At 47.8% G+C, this 25042-nt stretch overlaps 1 protein-coding gene across 4 annotated transcripts in view; it reads left to right on the top strand.

Annotated features, from left to right (window-relative positions):
• The window catches only part of Lef1 (lymphoid enhancer binding factor 1), a 108496-nt gene extending 85671 nt beyond the window's left edge, over nt 1-22825 (top strand). For 2 of the 4 annotated variants that reach the window (XM_075981326.1, XM_075981328.1), the window contains exons 9-12: nt 266-373; nt 4618-4666; nt 5304-5344; nt 21680-22825. In XM_075981326.1, coding sequence (XP_075837441.1) covers nt 266-373; nt 4618-4666; nt 5304-5338 — 192 coding nt within the window. In that variant the 3' untranslated portion in view covers nt 5339-5344; nt 21680-22825. The remainder of the gene's footprint in view (nt 1-265; nt 374-4617; nt 4667-5303; nt 5345-21679) is intronic. The other 2 variants (XM_075981325.1, XM_075981327.1) reach the window with 2 other exon arrangements.
• The last annotated feature ends 2217 nt before the right edge of the window (nt 22826-25042 follow it).

Genomic DNA, 25042 nt, shown 5'->3' with positions numbered 1-25042 from the left:
CGGGTGGGTGACAGATCTTACACTCTGAATGCTTTGATGTGTTGCATGTGATACAGAACCACAGGGCAGAGAAACCAAAGTGTGAGGTTTTCTCCAGCCCCCAGACTCCAAGGAGGGCTTCTCTAGTACCAGCGCTGCTCCCCTTTCGAAGTGAACCAGAGTTTAAATGCGTACATTAACTCCATGGGTCAGAATTTGAAACTCGAGCTGGACTGTTGCTGCCTCACTGACCTTCTCTCTCTTCCCCTTTCCTTTTTGCTTTTAGTGGCACGCCCTCTCCCGGGAAGAGCAGGCCAAATATTATGAATTAGCACGGAAAGAAAGACAGCTACATATGCAGCTTTATCCAGGCTGGTCAGCAAGAGACAATTATGTAAGCCCTTTGTCTACCCCTGTGGCTTTCCACCCCGCCCCCACCCTGCCTTGCCCCCCCCCCCCCAAGGGGGATGTCTGGAGGATGCACGGTGTTGGCACTGTTTCTTGTTTGGGGAAATTAACGAACTGTGTAATAAAGATTTCATGAGTACGTTGGGTTCTGACAACTTTAAGCTTTTGTTTTGTTGCTGTGAGTACTAATTTATTTGTTAAATAAAGCTCTTTTAAAGATCAAAACATAAAACCCCTTATCATTAAAATACCAGGAAAAGATGTAAAACAAACAAAAGCCCTATAATTTCACCACGTAAAGGCAAGATTAGTGCTAACTATATTTCCTTCTTGTATGTTTTCTATGGGTCTTTAGTTTCGCATATAGATGAGATATGTGTGTATGTACATATATTTTATGACGTTTCCTGTTCTTATATAAAAATGCATTTTTCTTTTATGAAAATCAAGTTTATGTCGATATTCCGTTAAGTGAATGTCTGTTTCCTGTTTTTTCGTGATTTTAGGTTTTCTCTCTCTCTCTCTCTTTCTTCCCCCCTCCCCCCGTTCAGAGTGATATAACCCCCCTGATGTGAATATGTCTGTGCACAGTGGAGTGTTTTTTCCTGTGTACAGGACCATTATTTCTGCAGGCTAGATTCATAGTAGCAGGGTTTTGAGAAAGAGGATATAAACATTTTTGTTTGTCTGTTTTTTGATTTTTGTTTTTCGAGACAGGGTTTCTCTGTGTAACAGACCTAGATGTCCTGGAACTAGCTCTGTAGATGAGGCTGGCCTTGAACTCACAGAGATCCGCCTGCCTCTGCCCCCCCGAATGCTGGGATTAAAGGTGCGAGCCACCACCGCTTGGCAGTATATATTTTCAGTTCTTGACACATGGTGTCAGATTTCCTTCCAGATGGTGATTGTCTTACAAATCTTACACCATGTTTTGATGACTGTTTTTACACAGAACTAGAACTATGTGGTTATTTGAATCTTGTATTATTGTGCCCTGACGTCTTCTATGTCCTTTGAATAAAGACAGAGTAGGGATGATCATGCTCTAGGTTTTTTTATTATATCAAAATTATGCCAAAATCTATAATTTTATTGTTAAGAACTATCTTGCTTATACTGCAAGCTCTCTTACTGTTATAGTCTGAACATCTTCTTGACACTGTCTTGCCCTGGTAAAGACTATTACTATTTATATTATTTTTTGTTTTTTGTTTTTCGAGACAGGGTTTCTCTGTAGCTTTGGAGCCTGTCCTGGAACTCCCTTTGTAGACGAGGCTGGCCTCAAACTCACAGAGATCCGCCTGCCTCTGCCTCCCGAGTGCTGGGATTAAAGGCGTGTGCCACCACCACCCGGCTACTATTTATAATTTTATAGAAATAGAAATGATTATTATAGAAAGTATATTATGAATGATATAGTTGGAATTTTGTCATTTTATATAAAGTTAACAATTTTGACGGATTAAATGCCTAAAAATAATAGAATATTTTGAAAATCATTTTTAGCTCAGCTCAGACAGCTACAACAGAATACCATAGCCTAGGTGGCTTATAAAAGCAAAATTTTATTGCCCACTGTTCTAGAGGCTGAAATATCTGAGACCAAGGGCAGCAATAGGTTGGATGCCCAAGGGCCACTCCCAAGCACTTGGCTGTGTTCTCACAGGCTGCCCTTTTCCCAACTGGTCTCATTGATAGAGGCTGTGCCCTGATCAGCACCCCCAAAGGCTCCACCTTATTCCACCACATTCCGGGGTGTCAGGAGGTGTTTAGTTTTCAGTGTGGGAGTTTGAATTATAGACACATTAGTCTATAACAGGAGACCAGCATCAGGACAGTCTTCACATAAAGGAATTGTCCACACATGTGAAGCCATGAATCAGTGTACAGTGTAATGATGGCCTTTGCTGTAGAAGCTTCAGTTGCCATAGAGACAATGACCACATTGCCACCCCACCCCCCGCCCACTGTAATATGCTCCACTGACACGCCACTTTGCTGTTCAGAATTTGGAGCATTATACATCAGATATAACTCTGACACGGGAAATAAGTGTCCTGTGGGCAACTACTTGGAAGCAAGGACACAGTCATCCCACATTGTCGTTTTGGTTGTTTTAATAGCTACCGTCTGCTGATGGTAGGGAATGCCTTGCTTTCCTTCCGTTACTCTCCATCCTTACTGTGGCATCAGCACCATTACCCTACTTCTCAGAGTTGCTGAGGTCAGAGAGGTCAAGCAGTTTGTCCACAGCAGTGGAATAGACAGTGGCATTGCAATTCAAACCCACATCAGCTCGACATGAGGATCTGCATAGTTTCACACACACACACACACACACGACCAGCACGTCTACTGGCTTCTGTTCCCTGAGCTGTAATTAGCACCTGCACAGACGGAGCCTTTGTTGCACCCTGTAAGGGGGATCAGTCCCTACAAAGGGGGACACAGAGTGTCCTCTTCTCACCCTGTCCTGCCTGTCCTTTGGCTGTGGCTTGCCTAGGAAGGGACCACTGACCCCCTCAAAAAGCTTTGCCGAGCTGAAAGTTTGCATGTGCTTAGCATTGCTTACTGAAAGACTCGAAAATTTTGGTTCTGATCTTCAAGTGTTAGGTTTTAGCATTTAGAAAGATGGAAAAGATGTACGCACGCATTCCCCTCCTCCTCCTCCCTCTTATTGTGTCCTTTGCTCCCCCTTCACATTTAAAGAGTAGTTTTGAAGAAAGCTGGTGGATGGTGAGTTTATCTTTCAAGATTTGACTCTCCATGGTGGTTAGCGGGAATTGTTTTTATGGGCCTCGCTTGAATGAAGGGAAGACCCAGCTTCGTTCATACTTTTTTCTTTTTTAACAATCCAGTTGATGGCTAAGGCAAAGTAGAGTTGTGAGAGCCCTCGCCAACTGACAGTATTCCCCGCAGAAGTTTAACATCAGGTGCAGGCTGGACAGTGAGGATGCTTCCTGCTCCTCTGAGACCAGTAAATGTACATCTGGGTTTAGCACTTTCTGAAATGGCCCTCTCGGTGGCATCACTGATCTTTACAATTGGAGTTTACTTCTGTAATTTGGACAAACAAATGAAGTTTTTGTGAAGTCAACAGCACATAGATTTCCTTGAGTGAGGTTATCCTGCCTCCCGGGCTCGCACAGTCTGTGATTTTGACAAAAGGTATTTTACTGTGCATGACTAGTCAATTAGTATGTCCAGACTGGTCCCTCTTTGCCTCACTGATTTATACCTAAGCTAGCACACGGGCGGACGCAGCAGTGATGCTCCGAGCCTTATACACTGGCTGGCTGCAGGGTGCAGGGTGGGGAGAGGCTCAGGTCAGAGCCTCCTGGCACAGCTGGTGAATAGATGGGCGTGGCCCTGAGCTCAGGGTCGTGGAGAATTTGCTCAGCAGAAGAGCCCCAGCTCTGTCTAAGGAAGAGCAATGAGGCACGGGACAGAGAAAGTTCTTGAAAGAGATGACACTTGAGACCCATGCAGACGGGAGCAAGAGAGGAAAGTGCAGAAGTACATGTATACTTTTATAGAGTCACAAGACAGATTCAGGAGACTCTGATCGGCCCCGTTTATTGATGTTGCTCATTGCTGCCATCACTCCAGGGGTGCTGACTGGTTGTGATGACTGTTCATTAGTTGACATATCTGCTGCAGGTTTACCCATTATGGTTCAGGTCAGTGGGCCACGGCTGGAGCCTACTAAATGTGAGTAGTTTCGAAGAGAAATGAAAATTTACGCCACTTAAAAGGTGACCAGATTTTTTCGTTTGCCCTTGATTTGTCGAAATGTATCAGTATCACGTCTGTCTGAAGAAGCAGAGGCCTCGGCTTCCCAGGCTCCACCGTCTTCTCTGCCTTTGTCCCTGGTTATGTCATGCTCCTGTCACAGGGATCTGGGTTCTCGGTTGACGCTTTGGACGTAAACTGTTGTGTAGTACATTTCACAGCAAGCACAGATTCGACATGGGCACTCCCCACACGACAGTACAGCGAGGTGTGGTCTGAGCGTGTAGGTCAGTAAGAGGGGTAGCCAAGGAGCTGTAGGAGTCGCTCGCGCGCACGCATGCACGCACACGCACGCACGCACGCACGCACGCACACGCCGTGCGGAAAGTCAGTCACTGTCTCTCCGGCTGGCCGCCTTCTGTCCCTGCTTCTCATACAGTGCGCACCGGCATGCCTGCCCTCCGCTCTCTGTCTTGACACTGTGCCTCTGTCCTCCAGGGCAAGAAGAAGAAGAGGAAGAGAGAGAAGCTACAGGAATCCACTTCAGGTAGGTACCGCGTGGCTCTGTGTTGGCGCTGCTGCTCCTGTTCGTCTCCTTTGTCAGCAGTCCACGTCTTCCTAGGCGCTGTCTCCTGTGACTGTCACGTGTGACCCCCTCACTCGGCTTTCGTTCCTGGAATTCCTTAACATCTCCAAAAGACTTTTCTTTTAAATATGAAAGTGCCTGTAAAAGAAAAAAATCTCCCTGTGCCCCAAAGTCATAGTTAGGAGCCGTGGTTGATTCCCCGCCCCTCACCTTCTGTTGTCTGTGTCCTCTCTGCCTCTGCCTCTGCTCTGTTTGCATAGTCCAATGGTGTCACTTTTATAATGACAGTACAACATGCTACCCGTATTCCCTTGAGAGTCTTTCATGCGATTTGGGGTTCTTAATGCTAAACAGCACAATGGCGGGGCTTGCACTGATTGCTGGAGTCAGTGAGGGCCCACGTTAGTTCCTTCTTCCTTCGGTTAGAAGGCCTGCCACATGCGATGCACAGACAGAAATGGCTGTTCTATGATGAGAACCACAAAAAAAAAATAGCAGAGCAAGCAAGTCCACATGATGTTGTAGCTACTACTACGTGTTGGGAATGTACAGAAAACCTCTCCATAAAAAAAATTGTTAAAGACACAATTTTCTGCAGGTACAGGTCCCAGAATGACAGCTGCCTACATCTGAAACATGGTAAGATCAACTCTCTGGCCCTGCTTCTGATTTAGTGCTAACAAGAGGCTCTTGCTTGTGGATCTTCCCTGCTCTCCCCAGTTCCCATCAGCATTGTTCCTGAGAGAGGAAACCGGCACAGTCCCATTCTGTTGATGCTCACCCGGTTTTTATCCCGGCTGTGTGTTTGCGAAACAGTGTTGCGCTTTGACCTCTACTATGCCTCCTGTTCCGCTCACTTCTCTAGTCTCTTGCCTCACCATTTCCTCCTCAGCCGTTTCTTACTGACCAGTGGAAAATCTGTCCTTAAAAAGAAAAAACAGGGAGCGGCATGTCACCCTCCTCAGCCAGCAGGGATGGGTCTGAACAATGTCACCGTAGCCCAGTCAGCCCCACTACATGGTAGCAACTCAGCTGGAATGATATGTGGACGTTTTGTTTGTAGTGAGAAAACTTGATGTGATTTTTTTTCTATTTTAAAATATCAGATGGGCACTTAAGTGATTGATTTCTTCTTTTGAGTGTTTTTCTTTGTTGGTAACCACTGTTAGACAGCATCCTCGGATTTGTAAGTTAACCTAGATTCCCTGATTTTCATGAGAAGTCTTGAGTGTATAGCCACATGACCCAGGGAAGCTGGCTTTCTAAGTGAAGGCTGGGTCTTGGGTTTGAATAGACAGGTGTAACCGTTCTGCACAACAGCTGCCTTTGTTTCTACGGTGTTCTTTCTCCAGAACCTGTGCTTTCTCCAGTCACCGGTCCTATTGGACTCCCTTCAGGTCCTCTTTGCCGCCTTGCCTTCTGAGACTGCCCAGCCCCGTTCCTTATGCTACTGCTATTATCGTAGAGTCTGGGGAAGTGTTGTGGCCATAGACTTTCCGTCCACAGGTCATCTGTAATGCTCTCAGAGGGAGTTTCTGAGACACAAAGGGATGACGCCACCTCTCTACATAGCTAGCTCTTATTGCCTCAAGGCCGCAGTCCTGTCACTTGGTGGAGATCTGCCATGGCTGTCCTTGTGCCTCAAGTCATTTGCTCAGTTTCTCCTCGCTTCCCAACTAGCCCTTGTGAGACCTGCGCTCTATCTAAACAAGTTTAGCAGTTCTCCAGGTAGATGGAGGGCACAGCCTGTGCCACCTCTGTTCTTGGCAGGCCCGCTCACTCTGCTTAGGAATAGACCAGTCTGAGCAGCAGGCCTTGGAGGAGCCCTGACCTGCGGTGTGGATGTGCCTGATGATCCAGGCGACCTCGTCCGCGCTTCAGAATTTCCTTTGTGTCCTGAACATTCATAGGATTTTCCCTATTGAAATCTCCCCGTGGAGGCTCTGGTACCTAGGAGATTTAAACTTTGAATCAGCCAGCTGCCTGGACTCTGTGTATCAGTCTCTTAACCTTGCTTTCCTCACCTCGACGTAGGAGTGAGGACCACGTGTGTAATGAGCACGTCTTTCCACGTGTCTTTGGCACAGTAGGAACTCAGAAGGGCTCCTTGCTCTTCGTGACAGCCCTGTTACTTCCTCTCTCTAGAAACTTTCTCGATCTTCAATTCTGACTTCCCAGGTTACCAAATCCCCGTATGATGCCATGGTTGTCCTAGCCTGATCTAGCCTCACTGATTTCAGAAGTGGCTGCTCCCCCAGTTAAAGGCCCATCTCTTCCCGTAGGTGACTCTCCATCGTTTCCTAATGTAGCAAGGTCACAGATGGTGGCCACGGCCACCTGCAACTGAATGGGTTCTCAAAGTCTCCTGAGCCAGCCACCTCGTTTTGTCCTTCAGTGCACATGTGACTTCATAGACACCACATTGAAAAAAGTAGAAAAAAGTATGTGTACACACTTCGGATTGTTCGTGTGTTTTATCTTCTTAAGACAGGCCTCATGTAGCCCAGGGCAGACCTCCACCTCACACGTGTAGCCAAGGTTAGCCTTGAACTTTGACCCTCCTGCCTCCACCACCTGAGTGCTGGGATTTCAGGCCTGCCCACCATGCCTGGTTGGCCTGGCACTGGCGATCCAATCCGGATCCACACATGCCAGGCTGGCCCTCTGCCAGCCGAGGTGTCGCTGGCCATATGCTGTTTTATAAAGATAACCTTTCATTGCTGACCTCTTAGGAATGGTCGGCCACCCTTTCCATTCCCCACCCCGATGCAGAAGGCCCTCAGGAGTGCAGTGTGCCAAGGGCTGGCGCTCAGTGCTGTCCCAAACACTGCGTTTGCACCAACAGTTTAGAGCTACCTGCTTCGTGTAAAGTACACTATAGTACTTCAGAGTTGGAACCTGATTTAGTGCCTTCCATGGTCGATACTCTTTGGATATAAAAGCTAGGCTGAGTCCATTTTCCTGCAGATGCCCGTTTCTTTATGAGCCACAGCGACCCTTGAGCCCTCCCGTCACTTCTTTTTTCTCTGAAGGTTAAGGGGTCTTTTTTGAATATGCAAGAAAAACAAGACAAAGCCTTGCCTCTGCTCCCCAGTTCTCCTTCAGCGCCCCTGCTGCTGGGTGGTGCCCGAGTTGTTGCATCTACTGGTTTAGAGTCATGGTGTTTTCTGCCTCCCATCCCTTGGATTGGCCTGGGGTCTTTGAAGTCTCTCTCTCTCTCTCTATCTCTCTCTCTCTCACACACACACACACACACACACACACACACACACACACACACACACACACACACACACCCTGGTAGCCATGAGTACAGGGCAGAGAGGAGCCCAGGCTGCCATCCAGAAAGAGTCCAGAGAATTGTGATGAACGCATTCTCGTTGTCCCCTCCCCCCGCCACACCCCTCCCTTTGCTGTGGCACTCCAGAAACTTCCCTGCACCCAGTGGCTGACTTGCTGCTTACCAGTGCTTCGATACTGAGCCAGGTTTTTCTAAGATGCTGCGTTGCAAAGGATGGAGGAGGTCCCCACCGTCATGTGCTGTGTGTTGCTTCGAGGGTGTTTGACACACTACCCTAGCAGGGCATTGCGATGCTATAATAAAAACAAGCTTTCTTGGCCCTCGAGAAAGCTCTCCTGGGGAGGGCTCTAACAGTCTTCACTAGTCCTGGGACACAGGAAGACCTTTCCCTCTGTAAGAGCTGTAGCGGAGAAACAAAAAGCTTGGGACTGGGCTACCCTTCTCAGAACAGGCCCTGTGGGAGCCGTGTGCCGTAGGATAGCCCTTCATAGTATCTGGACTTGGGGCTGAAGAGAGAAGGGGGATCCAAGCTGTGGCTCTTTTAACTTCTGTTCTGAGCTGCCTCATGCTGTTGGGGGACCCAACAGGGACTCCCTGCACCCCCTTCCCTAACTTGCCACCACCCGAGGGGTTCTGTGTGACAGTTAAGCGCCCGTGTGACTTTGACAGTGGCGTGTGCCCTGTGTGGTTCTTCACTTCCTGTGCAAATCACCTTCTGAGTGTCTTCCCCTCCCCAGAGTGGCTTTCTGGGGCCCCGCGGTGCTCAGAAACGCTTCTGGTTATGTGGGTCTGGCTTCTCTCGTGGGGTAGGAAGGCCCTGACTTGCCTCTGCTGACTTCACCTCAGAAGCAAGCCCAGGAGAGATGAAGGACTGGATTAGAAACAACTCGGTGTGTAGAGCCGTGGTTCTCAACCCGTGGGTCACAAGCCCTTTGGCAAACAACTATCTCCCAAAAGATTCACGTTATGATTCCTAACAATAGCAAAATGACAGTTATGAAATAGCAGCGAAATAATGTTATGGAGGGGGGGTGTCACCACAGTGTGAGGAACTGTATTAAAGGACCGCGGCGGTAGGGCGGCTGAGAACCATGGGCCTAGAATGAAGTGAAATCCTCACAGCCCATGTTTCAGTTCTGAGAGGTTGGCGCCAGCTACACTTAAAACCGATGAAACCCAGCGCCCGGGCCTGGTGGGAACCGACTCTCCCTCCAGGAGGCCTCACTCCTCAGTGAGCTCAGGGAAACTTCTTAAACACACTACAGTTAGCTGAATAGGTTTCTCGTGGACACTCCAGGACACATCCACCCTCCCTGTCACTCATTCCTGTTTCCCACCTCAACCCCACTCCTGTTCTTGTTTCTTAGCAGACCCTCTGAATCTTCAGGATCTTATTTATTTATTTATTTGCCCTTTGGTTGCCTGCCTGCCCACACTCTTTTGTTTTTTAAAAGATGTATTTATTTGTTATGTGTACATTGCTTTACCTGCATGTATCTGTGAAGGCCAGAAGAGGATGCCAGATCTCATTACGGGTGCATGTGAGCCACCACGTGGGTCCTGCGAATTGAACTCAGGTCCTCTGGAAGAGCAGCCAGTGCTCTTAACCACTGAGCCATCCCTCTAGTCCCAGCCCCCAGTATCTTCTTTCTTTTTCTTGAAAAAAAAAATTTGAAGTCAAGTCTTTGAGTTAGTATACAAAATAATTAATTTTGAGATGCGATTGTCTTTTAGAATTATTTTATTTTTATTGTTAGCTTACAGAGTAGCAGGTTTCCATGTGGAATTTTAATACTTCATTTTGCTCGATGGCCTACCCCGATCACTGTTATGGCGTTTCTATATACATGTATCACTAGGCTTTGTCCTGATTTGCCCCCTTCCCCCCCACTGCTCTCTCTCACACCTCTTCTCTCTTCTGCGGGTCCCCTTCCTCTCCTCTTTCATGCTATTTAAAACCTGTAGCTTCCACATGTGAGCGCAAACACACAGGTTTATCCCGGTCTAGATGATTTTACCTAACATCATCATCCCTGGTTCATTCCATTTTTTTAATGATTTATTCCATTTTCAAACAATTTAATTTCATTCTTTTTAGCTAAATAGTACTCCACTGTGTATGTCTGTCTTCCACATTTTCTTACCTAATTAATTCGTTGCCAAACCCCTGGGCTGGTTCCGTAACTTGGCTGTTGTGAACAGCCCCTCCGGAATCCTGGGTGTGGGGATCTCTGTTGTCTGATGGTGTCTACCCAGGAGCCAGATTATACTGTAGGTCTACTTTCAGTGTTTTGGGAAACCATCATAAACCTGTTTCCATGTGGTTATACTGACTTACATTCCCATCCCACGTGGATATGTTGTGACCAGCAGCCATCGACTGGGGTGGGTGGACTTGGTATAACTGTGATTTGCCTTTCCCTGATAAGAAAGACGATTTCCATTCTGACACTAACTTTGTGTCATTAAAGAAACTCCCATTCAATAAGAAAGATCTTTTTGGAGCTCATACCCTGAATATGCAGCTCAAATGCTAAAAAGCCCTCTAAAGACTTAGGTTTCCACCCCTCAAAACACACAGATTCTATGTTATGGTTCTATTTTGGGGCTGGTATCCTGCGTGCATCTCTAAGCCCCATGTAGAAGTTGAGGAGGAGGACATGAAGCCACCAAAATGAAATAGGAATGAAAATTCCATATGCAGATTCACTCTGAAATTATTGCTGACCCGCTCTCAGCAGCAGAACAAACACCTTTTGTTTAGCCGGAAGGAGGAGCCATAAAAGCCATTCCTGTGGGCTCTTTGGAACAAGCCAAATGCATCCTTTCCTGATTTTGTTGGAAAGCTGACGGTTCTGGGCCTTGAAAAGGAAGACTGCACCAACTCTTCCACGTCTGCTTCGAAGGCCAGTGTCGTAGACACTAGTGGTTCATTCGCACTGCAGACCCTCGAGGGTGACTCCTGCAGGGAAAGAACTAACCTGGGGAGGGGCTACTTGCCTAGGAGCTAAGGTCCTCCTCATGCCAGAGGAGTTTCCAGTTTGAGAGGCTGTAGGCATAAGATGGGTAGCTATGAAATAATACGATTTGAGCTGAGCGGTGGTGGTGAACCCCTGTAATCCCAGCACTCAGGAGGCAGAGGCAGGCAGATCTCTGTGAGTTCGAAGCCAGCCTGGTCAACAAAGCAAGTCCCAGGATGGCCAGAGCTGTTATACAGAGAAACCCTGTCTCAAATCATATATATGATTTGTGCTACAAGTTACGTATAAGTAAATCAAGGTAGGAAAGAGGCAGTGTCTTGGGTGGTTGGAGTTTGGGCTGTGGATTGCTCAGAAAGTTCCTAGATTCCACAACGCAGTGATGATGTCACCAGGAGTTTGTAGGGCTTTGGCCTGGGTTTGATTTTGCAACCTACAACACCTCAGCAGCTTGTAGGAGGTCAAAGATCATTATCAAAGACTCAACTTTTCTTTCTTCCTGACTTAGTCAAGATGCGGAAGAAAGTAAGCGAAGAACCGGAATTTTTAAAACGTCAGAAAAATTGATCACTTGAGTTTATTAATTAGAAACCAACTCTGTAAACAAGTTTATTAATATTTACTGCAGTCCAACAAGGCCCAAAGCCAAAATTATACACAGATATGGTTTTAATGTAGTGCCTCTGATTATATGGTATCCACAAGCTCATTTGAAAAGAGAAACAAGATCCTTCAAGAAGGTAGTGAACTCCTGGCTATAGACACAGAGTGCACCTGGAGACACAGATGCACGCACGGCCCCCTCATACCCACCCTGCCCGCCCATCCCCACCTTGACTTTGGCGTAATCTTTATCTCAGAGGCTTGCTAACTAGATGAAGAAGTGTGTTTATCACTAAGTAGAGCCTTTAGCCTTCACTGCCTGGGGCCAGGAGCTGTGTAGGAGAGGTAATTGCCAGCCGCTGTACAGGCTACAGGAGTTAATTGTGCCAGGCTTGGATTCATGTTGAAAAAATATTGTTCCTGGCTGCTGTTTGTTGCTGGCGTTTGAAAGGCTCAAGGCTCCTGGGTCCTGTGATACCTCCCACAGGACCTCCCAGCTGCAGAGCAAGAACAGAGGTGTAAAGACAGAGAGAGGGTTGAACCCCGAGGATCTGGAGGAGCTGGTGCTGTAGCCCCAACTTCTGCCCTGTCCTCTGAGAGTTGGGAAGTAGTCAGACATTCTCCGTGGTCTTCCAAAGATGTTTCTTTCCTGTATAGTCTGAAGCTCACCCTGGCACATTTGTCTACCTGACAAGTGTACACGCAGCCCAACCTCATTACAGGTCTAGGCGTCTGCTTCTGGGTTGGTGTTCGGTTAGAAAGCCAAGCCAGGGTTTTTGTGGTGGTGGTGGTTGTTTGTTGTTGCTTTTGAATTGGTGAGATTAAAGGGAATTTGGAGGCAGCTGGAGAAATCCTCACACTTGTCCAGAGTCTCCACAAAGGCCTGCCTTGCCTAGAAAGAGAATACATGCCATCTGCTCTCCCTTCTTCATCTTGTAACACATGGGAGGCACCTGATGGAAATTTCTGCAAGCTAAAGGTAGTTAGTAGGCGTGAAAGACTTTGGGAAACAACTCCTATCCCTGGAGGTGAGTGGCTGTCAGGTTAGAGGGGCCCAGGGTCACAGTGTCTCAATTCCTGGCTGCGCAGTAGCCACCCAGCAAAGTCAGGTCACCCAACCCGTGCTAAGCACCGCCCCCTAGTGGAGGCTACCCCTGCCTTCCTTCACAATGCAGTGTCTAGTTCTTAGGCAAGAGGCTGCTGATTGCATCTGCCTTGCCTGAGATTCCTGGCTCACTTTGCTTGAAGTGAAGCTGGAGGAGATCTTGGTGTCCTGAAGAGGCTCTTCCACAGCTTCTGTGCCTCGCTTGCCCATTCTGAAGGAATGACCTACCTTCATCTTCCCTCCTCTGGGTGTGCTGTGTGTCTACAAATGGCTGCCACAGAGGAGTAGAAACCTCGCAGAGACTCCATAAATCAGCAAGCACTCTGGGCTGTAATGTTCCTTGGGAAGTTCAGACCTCCGACTGGGAAGGGGAGGCTTGGTCACACTGTTTTAACAAAGAGATGGTCATGATGACAATGTAGGTAAATCAGCTACCCTGTAAACTGAGTTTTCAAATTCTGGCCCTGCTTCCAGGATTTCCGTGGTCATTGTTTTAGCTACTTTCTGTTGTTGGGATAAAACACAATGACCAAGACATACAAAGAAGGAGTTTATTTGGGCTATGGTTCCACCATGGCAGGGACACATGGCAGCAAGCAGCGGGCATGCTGGCAGGAGCAGGAAGCAGAAAGCTCGCATTTGGAGCCACAGCATGAAATAGAGTGAACTCGAACCGGCAAACTCTCAAAGCCCGCTTCCAGTGACACACTTCCTCCTAAGTTTCCCCAAACAGCCCCACTGAACATTCAGATGCCCGGGACTGTGGGAGACTTGGAATTTAAACCACCACACACATCCACATGATAGGATGCTTGGCACGCTGACGGGCATAGTCCAGACTCCCAAGTCTTTGCAGCCACAGCTGTGTGTAAAAACAGCTGTAGGTGATTTTTCAGAAAGTTCCAAAAGAAGCAAAACCTGGTTTCGACGTGTGTTTAGCACTGCGTTCACCCAGTGAGAATGGTGCCAGGTCGGACTGCCCTCTGTAATCCTCTCCAAGGCTCTTTTGATCATCAGTCCTCCTTCGGATTTGTGCCCAGTGTAGTCAAACCTGCAGCCCTTGTGTCTGTAGCAGACATGTTGGGCATCATTATTTTCTTGCCATACACCCCCCTGAACAACACAGAAAACAACCATTTCATGGCACTTGCACTGTTTTAGGCATCAGAAGCAATCTAGAAATGACAGAGGACAGGAAGGATATACGTGCATTATATACAGGTATGTGCCACTTCACGTATGTCTGGACAGCATCCTTTATGGACGCCAAGGGGTAACCATACTAGAACAGCCTGCATTTGGCTAACAGGACCGTCTTGTGGAACCAAGAATAATCATACTGTTGGGCTAGAGAGGCAGAAATAGGAAAGTTGAACTCAGAAAACAACCAGGTCCCATGAGCAGCTGCCACTGAGACTTAACTAAGGGGGCAGTGGAGATGGGTCAGTGGTTAAGATCAGGGGCTGCTCTTCCACAGGACCTGAGATCAGTTCCCAGAACCAGCGTGACAGTTCACAGCCATCTGCAGCTCTAGTCCCTTTCTTGCCTCTGAGGCACAGGCACACACCACACTGTACATACACATGCATGCAGACAGAGCACCCATACCCAAGAAACAAATATTGAAAATATTTAGCTGGGGATGAAGAGATGCACACGAGGCTTCACTAAAACTCCCCTGAGATAGCACCACATCCAGGATTGTCCCCAAACCTATGAATCGCAATTGCATCTATGCACTAAATTAACTTACGTAATAAGAAGGAATTGTTTTAGACAAATTTTAATAGAATCTTTTTCTCAATTATGTATCTAGAACTTTGGGAAATGCCACCTTCTGAGAGAAACCCGGAGTTCTATCTCTTTAAACACCACAACATGGGAATTGGTATGTGTGTGGTACTCAGGGTAGAATCCAGGGCCTTGTACACGGTGGGTATCCTGGTTAGTTTTTTTTTTTCAATCACCTTGGCATAGGTTAGAGACATCTGAGAAAGGGGAATCACAACAGAGAAAATACTTCCATAGAGTGGCTCATAGGCAAGGCTACAGAGCGTTTTTCTAGTTAGTGATGGACATGGGCGGAGTCAGTTGTATAAGAAAGCAGGCTGTGTGATAAGACTTACTTGTAGTCCTAGGTTCTTGTAACATACGTGGTAAATCTCCATGTTAATACATAGAGAAAAGTATTATAAATACTGATATTTTGAAATTTATAAATTTTAGTTTGTAGTTTGGGTTAATCATGAAAAAAAGAAAAAGAGAGAGAGAAAGAGAGAGAGACAGAGACAGAGAGAGAGAGACAGAGAGAAAGAGAGAGAGAGACAGAGAGAGAGAAAGAGAGAGAGAGAGAGAGAGGGAAAGAGGGCTGAGTAGGCCAGGAGCAGAGAGCGGCTCAGCTACACTTCTACATCAGTTCCTCCCCTAGCATCCTTTGACTTTGATGGACTGCGCTTAGGAGGCCTAAGATAAAGTAAACTCTTAGCTCTCAATGTTGCTTTGGGGTGTGGTGTTTTATCACAGCGACAGAAACTAGACAATAGGCTCTGACACTGTGCACCACCCACAGCTCCAGACGTGGACTTTTTTAATCAAGGATTTAAGGGGCTGGAGAGAGAGCTCAGCAGTGAAGAGTACTGGATGCTCACCCAGAAGAAGGACTTGGGTTCGATATTTGGCACCCACACAGCAACTCACAACCACTGTAACTCTAGTTCCAAGGGATCCAGCATCCTCTTCTGGCCTCTGATGGGCACCAGGAACATGGGTGATGTGGGGATGAGCATGTAGGCAAACACATATGTATATTTTTAAAGGCTTTATGTACAGTTCTACCTTCAACATGGTGCACTGAAATTTCTTAGTACTTATACCATCGCTCTACATTGTGTGTGCTATAGTATACATGCTGCATCGCTCTACATCGTGTGTGCTATAGCATACATGCTACATCGTGTGTGCTATATTATACATGCTACATTACTCTCCATAGTGTGTGCTATATTATACATGCTGCATTACTCTCCATAGTGTGTGCTACAGTATACATGCTGCATTACTCTCCATAGTGTGTGCTACAGTATACATGCTGCATCGCTCTGCATAGTGTGTGCTACAGTATACATGCTGCATCGCTCTGCATAGTGTACAGTATACATGCTGCATCGCTCTGCATAGTGTGTGCTACAGTATACATGCTGCATCGCTCTGCATAGTGTGTGCTACAGTATACATGCTGCATCGCTCTGCATAGTGTGTGCTACAGTATACATGCTGCATCGCTCTGCATAGTGTGTGCTACAGTATACATGCTGCATCGCCCTGCATAGTGTACAGTATACATGCTGCATCGCTCTGCATAGTGTGTGCTACAGTATACATGCTGCATCGCTCTGCATAGTGTGTGCTATAGTATACATGCTGCATCGCTCTGCATAGTGTGTGCTACAGTATACATGCTGCATCGCTCTGCATAGTGTGTGCTACAGTATACATGCTGCATTACTCTCCATAGTGTGTGCTACAGTATACATGCTGCATCGCTCTGCATAGTGTGTGCTACAGTATACATGCTGCATCGCTCTGCATAGTGTGTGCTACAGTATACATGCTGCATCGCTCTGCATAGTGTGTGCTATAGTATACATGCTGCATCGCTCTGCATAGTGTGTGCTACAGTATACATGCTGCATCGCTCTGCATAGTGTGTGCTACAGTATACATGCTGCATCGCTCTGCATAGTGTACAGTATACATGCTGCATCGCTCTGCATAGTGTGTGCTACAGTATACATGCTGCATCGCTCTGCATAGTGTGTGCTACAGTATACATGCTGCATCGCTCTGCATAGTGTACAGTATACATGCTGCATCGCTCTGCATAGTGTGTGCTACAGTATACATGCTGCATCGCTCTGCATAGTGTACAGTATACATGCTGCATCGCTCTGCATAGTGTGTGCTACAGTATACATGCTGCATCGCTCTCCATAGTGTGTGCTACAGTATACATGCTGCATCGCTCTGCATAGTGTGTGCTATAGTATACATGCTGCATCGCTCTGCATAGTGTGTGCTACAGTATACATGCTGCATCGCTCTGCATAGTGTGTGCTATAGTATACATGCTGCATCGCCCTGCATAGTGTGTGCTACAGTATACAAGGACTGTGGTGGCTTGGCATTAGAGTAAATGACTCCATGGAATATAAGAAATTTTTCAAATTGCTGCCTCTAATTTTTCTGTAACTTTTTTTGCAATACGAGTGATTCCCTCTATGAGGAATATGTGCCTTCTGTCACACTGGGGGGATTGGAACCTTAGAAAAACTGAATAAGAAAAGTCGGAAGGAAAGGGCCTGGACTTAGAGGCCCGAGGGTGCTGTGTAGAAGTAGACTGTGCTGGGTTTGTGCGTGGATTCCGTGGCATCGCTGTGGCTTCTTGTGTGTTCTAACCCCTCCACTGTTCTCCCTGCTGAAGCTGCGCTCCGGAAGCTGCGCTCAGGATGATCCGCCGAGGCACCTGGAGCTTTAGCAGGGAGCCGTCATTCCTGCACACACCATGTGATAGAAAAGACCAGAGCAAGAGTGCCCACACTTTTGGTTTGGATTCAGCTCTAGCTTGATGGTCACCAAGTTCTTCAATGTACTCTGGTCTGCCTTTCAGACTTGCTCAGCCACCACTGTTGGAGAAGGCATTCTGTACCCAGCAATTCCCTGGTGCTCTTTAATTTTAAGCCAGAAATCCCCGTAAGTGGTATCATCTTGCTTCATCATGGTTCCCTGTTGGTCAGCCTGAGTCTCCTCGACCCTCCCATTCTCAGCCTGTGGATCCCACATTCTCAGCCTTTTTGGGGGAGTTGAGGAGCCCTAGGTTGTTGCCCTATCACAGTGCCTGCTGAACAGCAGAGCAGAGTTCACGCATGCATTTTTAATCCCAAGGCAGTAACTGAGAATTACTGTCCCTTTGAGAGAGCACCAGGCACTCGTAACTCCCTTGCCTCTCCCTTCATCCTTCCACACATTGGGAGCAAGGGCAGGTTTGCCACCTGCTTCTTACGGATGAGGAACCAGGGCTTGGCACCCTGCAAGGACTTACTGAGTAAACCTAGGTCATGATCACAGAACTCGGATCGCAGCCTATCTGAGCACTGTCTGTTCTCAGGGTCTCATCCTGCATGCACAATCATGACTTCCCTGTCCTCCACTCACTTACGGGAATTCACAAGGCAGTGTAAAAGCAAAAGGCGCCTGCTCTGAGAAGGAAACACACATGTGTCTGTGGATCTGCTGCCTCGCTTTTATGAGGTTAGCCTCTGCCCTCTCTCTGTGAACTTTTGCCCAGAAGAGAGAAGCATGGATTAGGTTCAGCATTTAGAAGTGGGTCTTCCAGTCTACAAACTAAAATGGACCTTGGATGTTCTCTTAATTCAGAACCTTTCTCTAGAGCAGCAGCTCTCGATGTGGGGGTTTGCAACCCCTTTGGGGGCAGAATGACCCTTTCAGAAGGGGTACATATCAGATGTCCTGCACACCAGATATTTCCATCATGATTCATTATGTCATAGCAATGAAAATAATTTTATGGTTGTGGGCACCAAAGCATGAGGAACTTCATTAAAAGGTCATGTCGCAGCCCTAGGAAGGCTGAGAACCACTGCTCTAGAGCATGCCGGGAATGTGTCTGTAGACCGTAGATCCCACAGTCCCTGGGCCTGCAACCTCCCCACAGGACCTGGGTCCTCACAGGCCAGGCTGATCTGTATTGTAGAGACGGAAGACAGAAACTCCCCTACGGTCATGCTTGCCTCCTGCCCTGGAATCCTGCACAGTCACCCTCCATATACATCCAATTGTGCAAGGCAGGAGTTCGCGCCCTGCCGCAACAGGCTGAGAATAGCCGGCTGCTGGCACAGGGGGTGTAGCATGTTGCCACAAGGCAATTCTTGGAGTTAAACCTCTTTTCACCTCTCACAGAACTAATTTTTAATACTCTCCCAAAGATGATGTCATAACTGGAAATGCATACTTCCTGCTGGTGGCCTTTAGGCTGAAGTGGCGGGACGACGTGGTGGAGGGGGTGAATCTCATTCCAGTTCAGTGCTTTTGGTCGCTTACCAGTTCTGAGCATGCTGTAAAGGGAAGGAGAGTTTGCACTTTGTCCCTAGAGACCCGTCTTGTTATCCCTGCCTGTGCATCTGTAGCTGCCAAGCCCAGGTAGCCAGAGGTGCCAGCTTCCCCTGTCAGACAATAGCTGGGAGAATGCCTGGGCTGCCCAAGCCTCTAAGCCTTCAGTAGAATTCCACATTTGTTTTCACAGAGGAGGGGCCTCCTACCCACCCCCTCCCCCTTCCCTCTCAGGTTTGTGCCACAGCCAGAGACCCAGTTTCTCAGGGTCAGATCTTCAATTTTGCCCTTTCCCTGCTAGCTCTTCATAAGCCAGAGAGGGGTCTGGGTTCCACCTGAGTAGAGAGGTGTCAAGTCAGATTGGAGATAGTTTCAGGAAAGCATCACACTTGGGATATGAGGGGTATTGTATTCTGTGCGGCTGCCAAAGCCACTGCACTAATGGCCACATGGCTGGGCACTGGCCTTAACATCTGTAAGAGAGACTCGCTGGCTCCCTTTGAAGCTGAGGGCTCCATAATTGCTGCTTTGATTGTGCAGGAAGGCTTCAGTGGGTGGAGCCCCGGCCCTTGCCAGCAGGCAGCCCAGCCCCACTGCAGACCGTGGCAAGTCTCCCATCTCTGGAGCTTGATGCCAGTGGATTCTTCAAAAGAATCTCGATCTGACCCATTTTATATACGTAAGCCACCACACTCAGGACTCCATTTCTCCCGTGGGGCATGAGAGTCCATCTGCCCTGAGGCCTGTGTATTTTAACAGGGTGGCCAAGGACAGGCAAGGAGTCTCCTTGATGCTTTAGATACAGTTCCCCAACAGGAACTCAATCTGGGGTGGCAAACTGCCATGCAGGGGACCTCTGACGACAACCAACCTGTCAGGGGGAGTTGCGAGGCAACAGAATGATGAAGTAAAGGCAGTCAAACCATGAGTGTGTAAGAGAAATTGACTGAAATAAGACGGGGAGAGTCTGTCCACACAAGTTATGTCTTGTTTGTGAGGAAATGATGCTCCTGGCAGCCATGCCTGTCTTGACTATTGTAATATTACTGAGCCCAACTCACGAAGGGAGGATGGGGGGGGCGCGGCTTGTAGGCAAGCAGGCCAGAGAAGGGATCCGGTTCCACTCTAAAATAGTGGTCATAGCAAGGCCACAGAAGTTGTTTCTACTGCATGACTTTAGAGTTCCCTGCACCTGGGGTTGGGGACAGACCCCGGCAAAGAGGGACAGGTTGTCTTCCACAGGAGAAGACATCCCGAGCTCCCTATGGCCAGTCAGATCTCAATCCTAGCAGCCTGGCTTAGGCCAGCAGCGAAGGACTTCAAGGCCATGTGTTCTTTAGAAACCATATTTCTTAAACAATCCCATCACAGACTGAAAAGAAAACTGCCCAGGAAGAAGAGCTTGGACCAAGCCTTCGCACCTCCTTCCTGCAGAAGCACAAAGTAACGCCCATCCCAGACGTTAGTCCTCTTCCTCTCTTGTCAGAAAGGAAGGCCTTGCCTTTCGTAGCTCTTTGATCCTCCTGCACTGAGGACCAGTGTGTTGCTCAGTGGATAACAAGGATCTGCTGCAGAGTAGGGACTGTAAGTCCTGTGTGGAAATTTCACAACTCAAGTGTTGCGATGCTTTCCTCCCGTTGTCTTGGTTTTTTTTTCTCAGTAGCTACTCAGGGATACAGTTGCTTCACAGTTTGGAGCAGGTGTTTGTGGGGACAGCTGTGGTGGGAGCAGCCGTCCTCCACGCACAGAAGATTGCTTCCCACACTCCTCAGCACAGCTTGTGGGCAGGCTCTCTTGTACGCCAAGTCTCGGCCCTGTGGAAAGCCCTAGGCCACCCAGGCTGTGTTTTTACTTCTCAGAGGGTCACAGCTTTCTTTCTGTCATCTGATCGCTCTATCCTCTCCTCTTCAGTGGGTGGTGTGAAGGAGCCCACCATATAGAATTAATCATTTGGGGGAACGTTCTACTTGTAAGGGGGATATGCCAATCAGAAGCACAGAGGGCTAGGTTCGTCTGAGGCTGTAACAGGCTCCAGGTGGGACACGGGGCTTCTGCCCCTGCCTCAAGTTCAAAGCCGTGGAGAAAAGTGCTTTCCTGGGTGGAGGGATGGATCCACGCCTTTGCTGTCATCTGTCTCCTTTGGTTACAGTGTTTCCTTTTCGCCCTTAATTGCCTTTGTAAATCTCAGGTCATTAAAACTTTGGGGACTAGGGTTTCTTTGTCTTGAAAAACAGTTCTTTTAAAATCCTTGCAGAGTATGCATTCTAGGCTAGTGTTAAATGTCTCTGTTTTGTGGAGGGAATCATCTTGAGAACGTAAGCGGAAGGGGCGGTGCTTCCACCCCTTGAACTGTAAGAACGGACAGCACATCTAGGTGTGTTGGGCTTGTAGTATGGACGTCAGCAGCATGCTGGCTGTCTGGAACGTTCTCGTCCCGTGTAGAATCCTGCAGTGGCTCCCTACACGGGACTTAAAACAGCTAATACTTCAGCTGACAGGCCCTCCCCGGCCTGGCTCTTGTCACCTCTCTAATTCATGTCTCGCCCATTCCTCCTGTTGATGTTTTTTCTGAGCGTGGTTTTGTCTGTCTGTCTAACGAAGACCAACACTTTAAATCCATGTCATGTCGTCACTGCACGTTCAAATACAGAGCCAAGTACAAATTCAGTTTGCTGCCTACCCTGGGATGCATTTGAGGGTCTTTTGGCTGGTATCCAGCAATCCATTGTAGCCAACATGAACTTGAGAAAATGGATCATTTAAATTCCTAGGTCAGACATCGCTGCCTGTAATAGAAAGTGTAGTCTTTCGAGGCCTGTGGCCAATTCATATTAATAGTATTTCGTTTGTTTCTTCTTGAGGCGGCAAAAGAAGCTCATTCCCAACGTGCAAAGCCAAGGCGGCGACCCCAGGCCCTCTTCTGGAGATGGAAGCTTGTTGAAAACCCAGACTGTCTCCACAGCTTGCCCGGCTGACCCCAGGAGCACTGACAGCCTCTTTACCCTGAGGTCACTGCTAGAGACGCTGACCCACAGAGACAAGTCACTGCCGGCCCTCCCTCCTGTCTCCTGCAAGCGCCGACTTCCAAAAGCAAGCAGAAAAACGCTTGTTTCTGAAAAAGAAAAAAGAAAAAAAAAGCCCATGAGAATGCTAGCAGGCCCTGCCCACTGAGCAGCATTGCTTCCGGTCCCTGTGTGCACTTCTCTTCCGTGCAGACTTGTCACCCTTCAGCAAGGACAGCACCTTGGCATGTGCCACCAGAGCCAGGGACCAGAGCAGCCGTCAGCATCCCGGCGTGAGAATTGTGGAAGACTCCCCGTTTCTGTCTTCATTTTCCTATCTTCTCCGAGTTTTTATTTAACAGTACAAAAGGATCAAGCTTATGTTTGCTTCTTTTTTTTTTAACTCGAATTTTTAAATTTACTTCCCCCCCCCCCATTCTTATTTTCCTTGTATATTTTGCTAGCTCTGAGCTTTTAAATGAAATTCATAGGTCTGGAAGAGTTTGGAATGAAAACAAGATGAGAAGAAGCCTTCTGTTTTTCGGAGCCATCTTGTGTGGCTTCTCTGTGACACACGGTGGCCTCTGTCCCGTTGAAGTGTCAGAAAGAGCTAACAATTAGCCAAACCCGCTCTCGCTGTTAGCGGTTGGCAGCCCATCTCACTTAATTTTCTGTTGTTTTTTATAATGACAAACTTTAACATAGACTTCTGAGCAAACCCATTTGCAGTGGATTTCATTTCTTTCCTTTCACTCATGTAAAAAGCCCAGCACTTGAATTGTTATTACTTTAAATGTTCTGTATTTGTATCTGTTTTCATTAGCCAATTAGTGGGAATTTATGCCAGTTGTTGAAATGAGCGTTGATGTACCTGTTACTTTGAAATAGCAAGGCACAGCCTTCGCCCCAAACTGTCATCTTTACGTTTGTCATTCCAGTTTGAGTTAACGTGCTGAGCATTTTTTAAAAGAAGCTTTGTAATAAAACATTTTTTTAAAAGCGTCATTTTCTTAAGAATAAAGTTGCTGATAATTGAGAGTCGGTGGTGAACTGAAGCCCGTGGGGTGAGGACCAGCCCATGTCAGAATGGTGGCAGTGGGGACACGGGGCAACACCTGCCTCCCAAGCCTGGAGACCCCCCGAGTCTCCTCTCCTTTGCAAGGCACAGGTAGGAAACAGCGTCAGAAAGGGAGTCGCCCTGCGCACCTCAGGCTCCCTGAGGCTCCCAGCCAAGTTGTTGCCTTCTTTCTTCAGAGCTCGCTGGATTTCAACCTGAGCTCCCCACATTTTTGGGGCCCACAAGCAAGCAGCAGCACCATCCGTCCCCTCAGAGCCTAAACTTTCTCAATCCCCCCCCCCCCCCCGTAAGCCCTTGTGACACGAGTTCATGCTGCTATCTGACTTAGCAGAAACTCCGTTCTTCAAACTCTCGCTCTTCCCTGACCTTTCACCTTTGAGTTTGCCTGAGATCCCTGGTGTCACTGGCTAACTGAAATCCCGCCCTGGAATTCTAGTTCTTTCCTTTTCAACCACGAGTACAGCTGGGGAGCAGCTGGCTCCCGTGCTTGTAATAACCCTCCGTATAGTGTACTTGAAGGTTGCCGTTAAATCACCCCTCAGATTTCTCTTCTCCAGGCTAAGTAATCCCAATTCCTCGAGGCTTTTCATCAGCAGCGCTTTAATCATTTTCATTACTAGCCTCTGGAACCGCTCCAGTCCCTTTTCGTTTAATCCGAAACTTGAACCAGGAAAGACCATATTATGTTCTGGGGTCCTACTTGTTATGAAGGTTTCATATTCAGCCCTCATTCGGGGATCATCTTCTTAACATACATGGTTCAAGGCACTCCCTCTGACACCGCCACCATGATACTTGCCGAGTTCGCTAAACAAGCAAACATGGTAGACTACTTTTCTGGGGGCGGAGGATGGAATTTTATCCACGTCTGGGATACAGAGAGCAGGTAAAGGCTTGTTCCCAGCCCTTCTGCCACACTGCTTTTTGGGGGCATTTGTACTGAGGAAAGAGAATCAGGCATTCCCCTGCTCCGAGAGAGAGAGAGAGAGAGAGAGAGAGAGAGAGAGAGAGAGAGAGAGAGAGAGAGAGAGAGATCAAAAAGGGTGCCTGTGGCTCAAGAGAACCTTCCAGCCACTCCTTTTTGATCATAAAGCGATGTGCTCCCTGGCCTGCAGCTAACACAAAGCCCAGCCTTTCTGGGTGCCTCGCCTTACCTGAGGTCACAGTTGGCACACTCAGCCTTCCACCGGGGTGTTTTCCTCCTGTTATGGTTCATTTGTTGTCAGGGTTACTGGCAATACCTGTCCAGTTGGGAGGGACCTTCCAACTGCTTCGTGTCTTTAGCGTATGATAGAGATGCCAGTGGGTTTCTTGGTATCATGCGAGAAGCTGCTGTTTTAAATGATTGACCATGCTTCATGGAAAAACATCTTCCTCGGGGAGAATAGAGGAAAAGAGGGTAGAACCATATGTACAATGATATAAAACAGTAACACGAAATTTTATAAGCTCAAGGACCCAAGTAAATGAAAACGGTTGCTTGCTTTTCTTTATCGAGGAAACGATGCTCCGTATTCATGGTCAAGTGCTGTGGGCCACGGTGAAGGTGTATGGAGTAATGAGCAGGGCACGCTGGCTCACACCACAAATATCAGCAGAGCTCAGAGTGGTGACGGACCCCCAGCAGCTATGAAACACTTCATGAATGGACTTCCCTTTGAGTTATAATTCACTAGAAAGTATGTTTGGATCCATTGGGGTGGGGGGAGGCCCTGTCCTGTCTGTGTGGCCATAAAACACTGGTGCGCAGTCATGTTCAGGGAAGTGTTAATGGGGACTGTTTGGAACTCAAGATCAGTTAGGCACTTAGATGGGGTGGGGGGATGTTGGTATATTACCCACACTGGTGTGTGTGATCATTAAATCTCAGTACCCTCTGTCATTTAAAAATTTATTTTGCATGTGTGAGCATGGGTGTGTGTGTGTGTGTGTATGTGTGTGTGTGTGTGCCACAGAACTGTGTGGAAGCCAGAGAACAGTGTGTAAAAGCTTTCACCTTCTACCCTGTGGATCCTGGGGGCCGCCTTTCCCCACTGAGCCATCTTGTGGGCCCTAACCTATTTTTTAAGGCAGGATCTTACTATGTACCCACCCTCAAGCCAGCCTCAAGCTCTTGATCCTCCTGCCTCTACCTCCCCATTGCT

Source organism: Microtus pennsylvanicus, chromosome 7 (assembly GCF_037038515.1).
Source record: "Microtus pennsylvanicus isolate mMicPen1 chromosome 7, mMicPen1.hap1, whole genome shotgun sequence".
NCBI classification, from domain to species: Eukaryota; Metazoa; Chordata; class Mammalia; order Rodentia; family Cricetidae; genus Microtus; species Microtus pennsylvanicus.
This window is presented reverse-complemented; position numbering and strand designations above follow the sequence as displayed.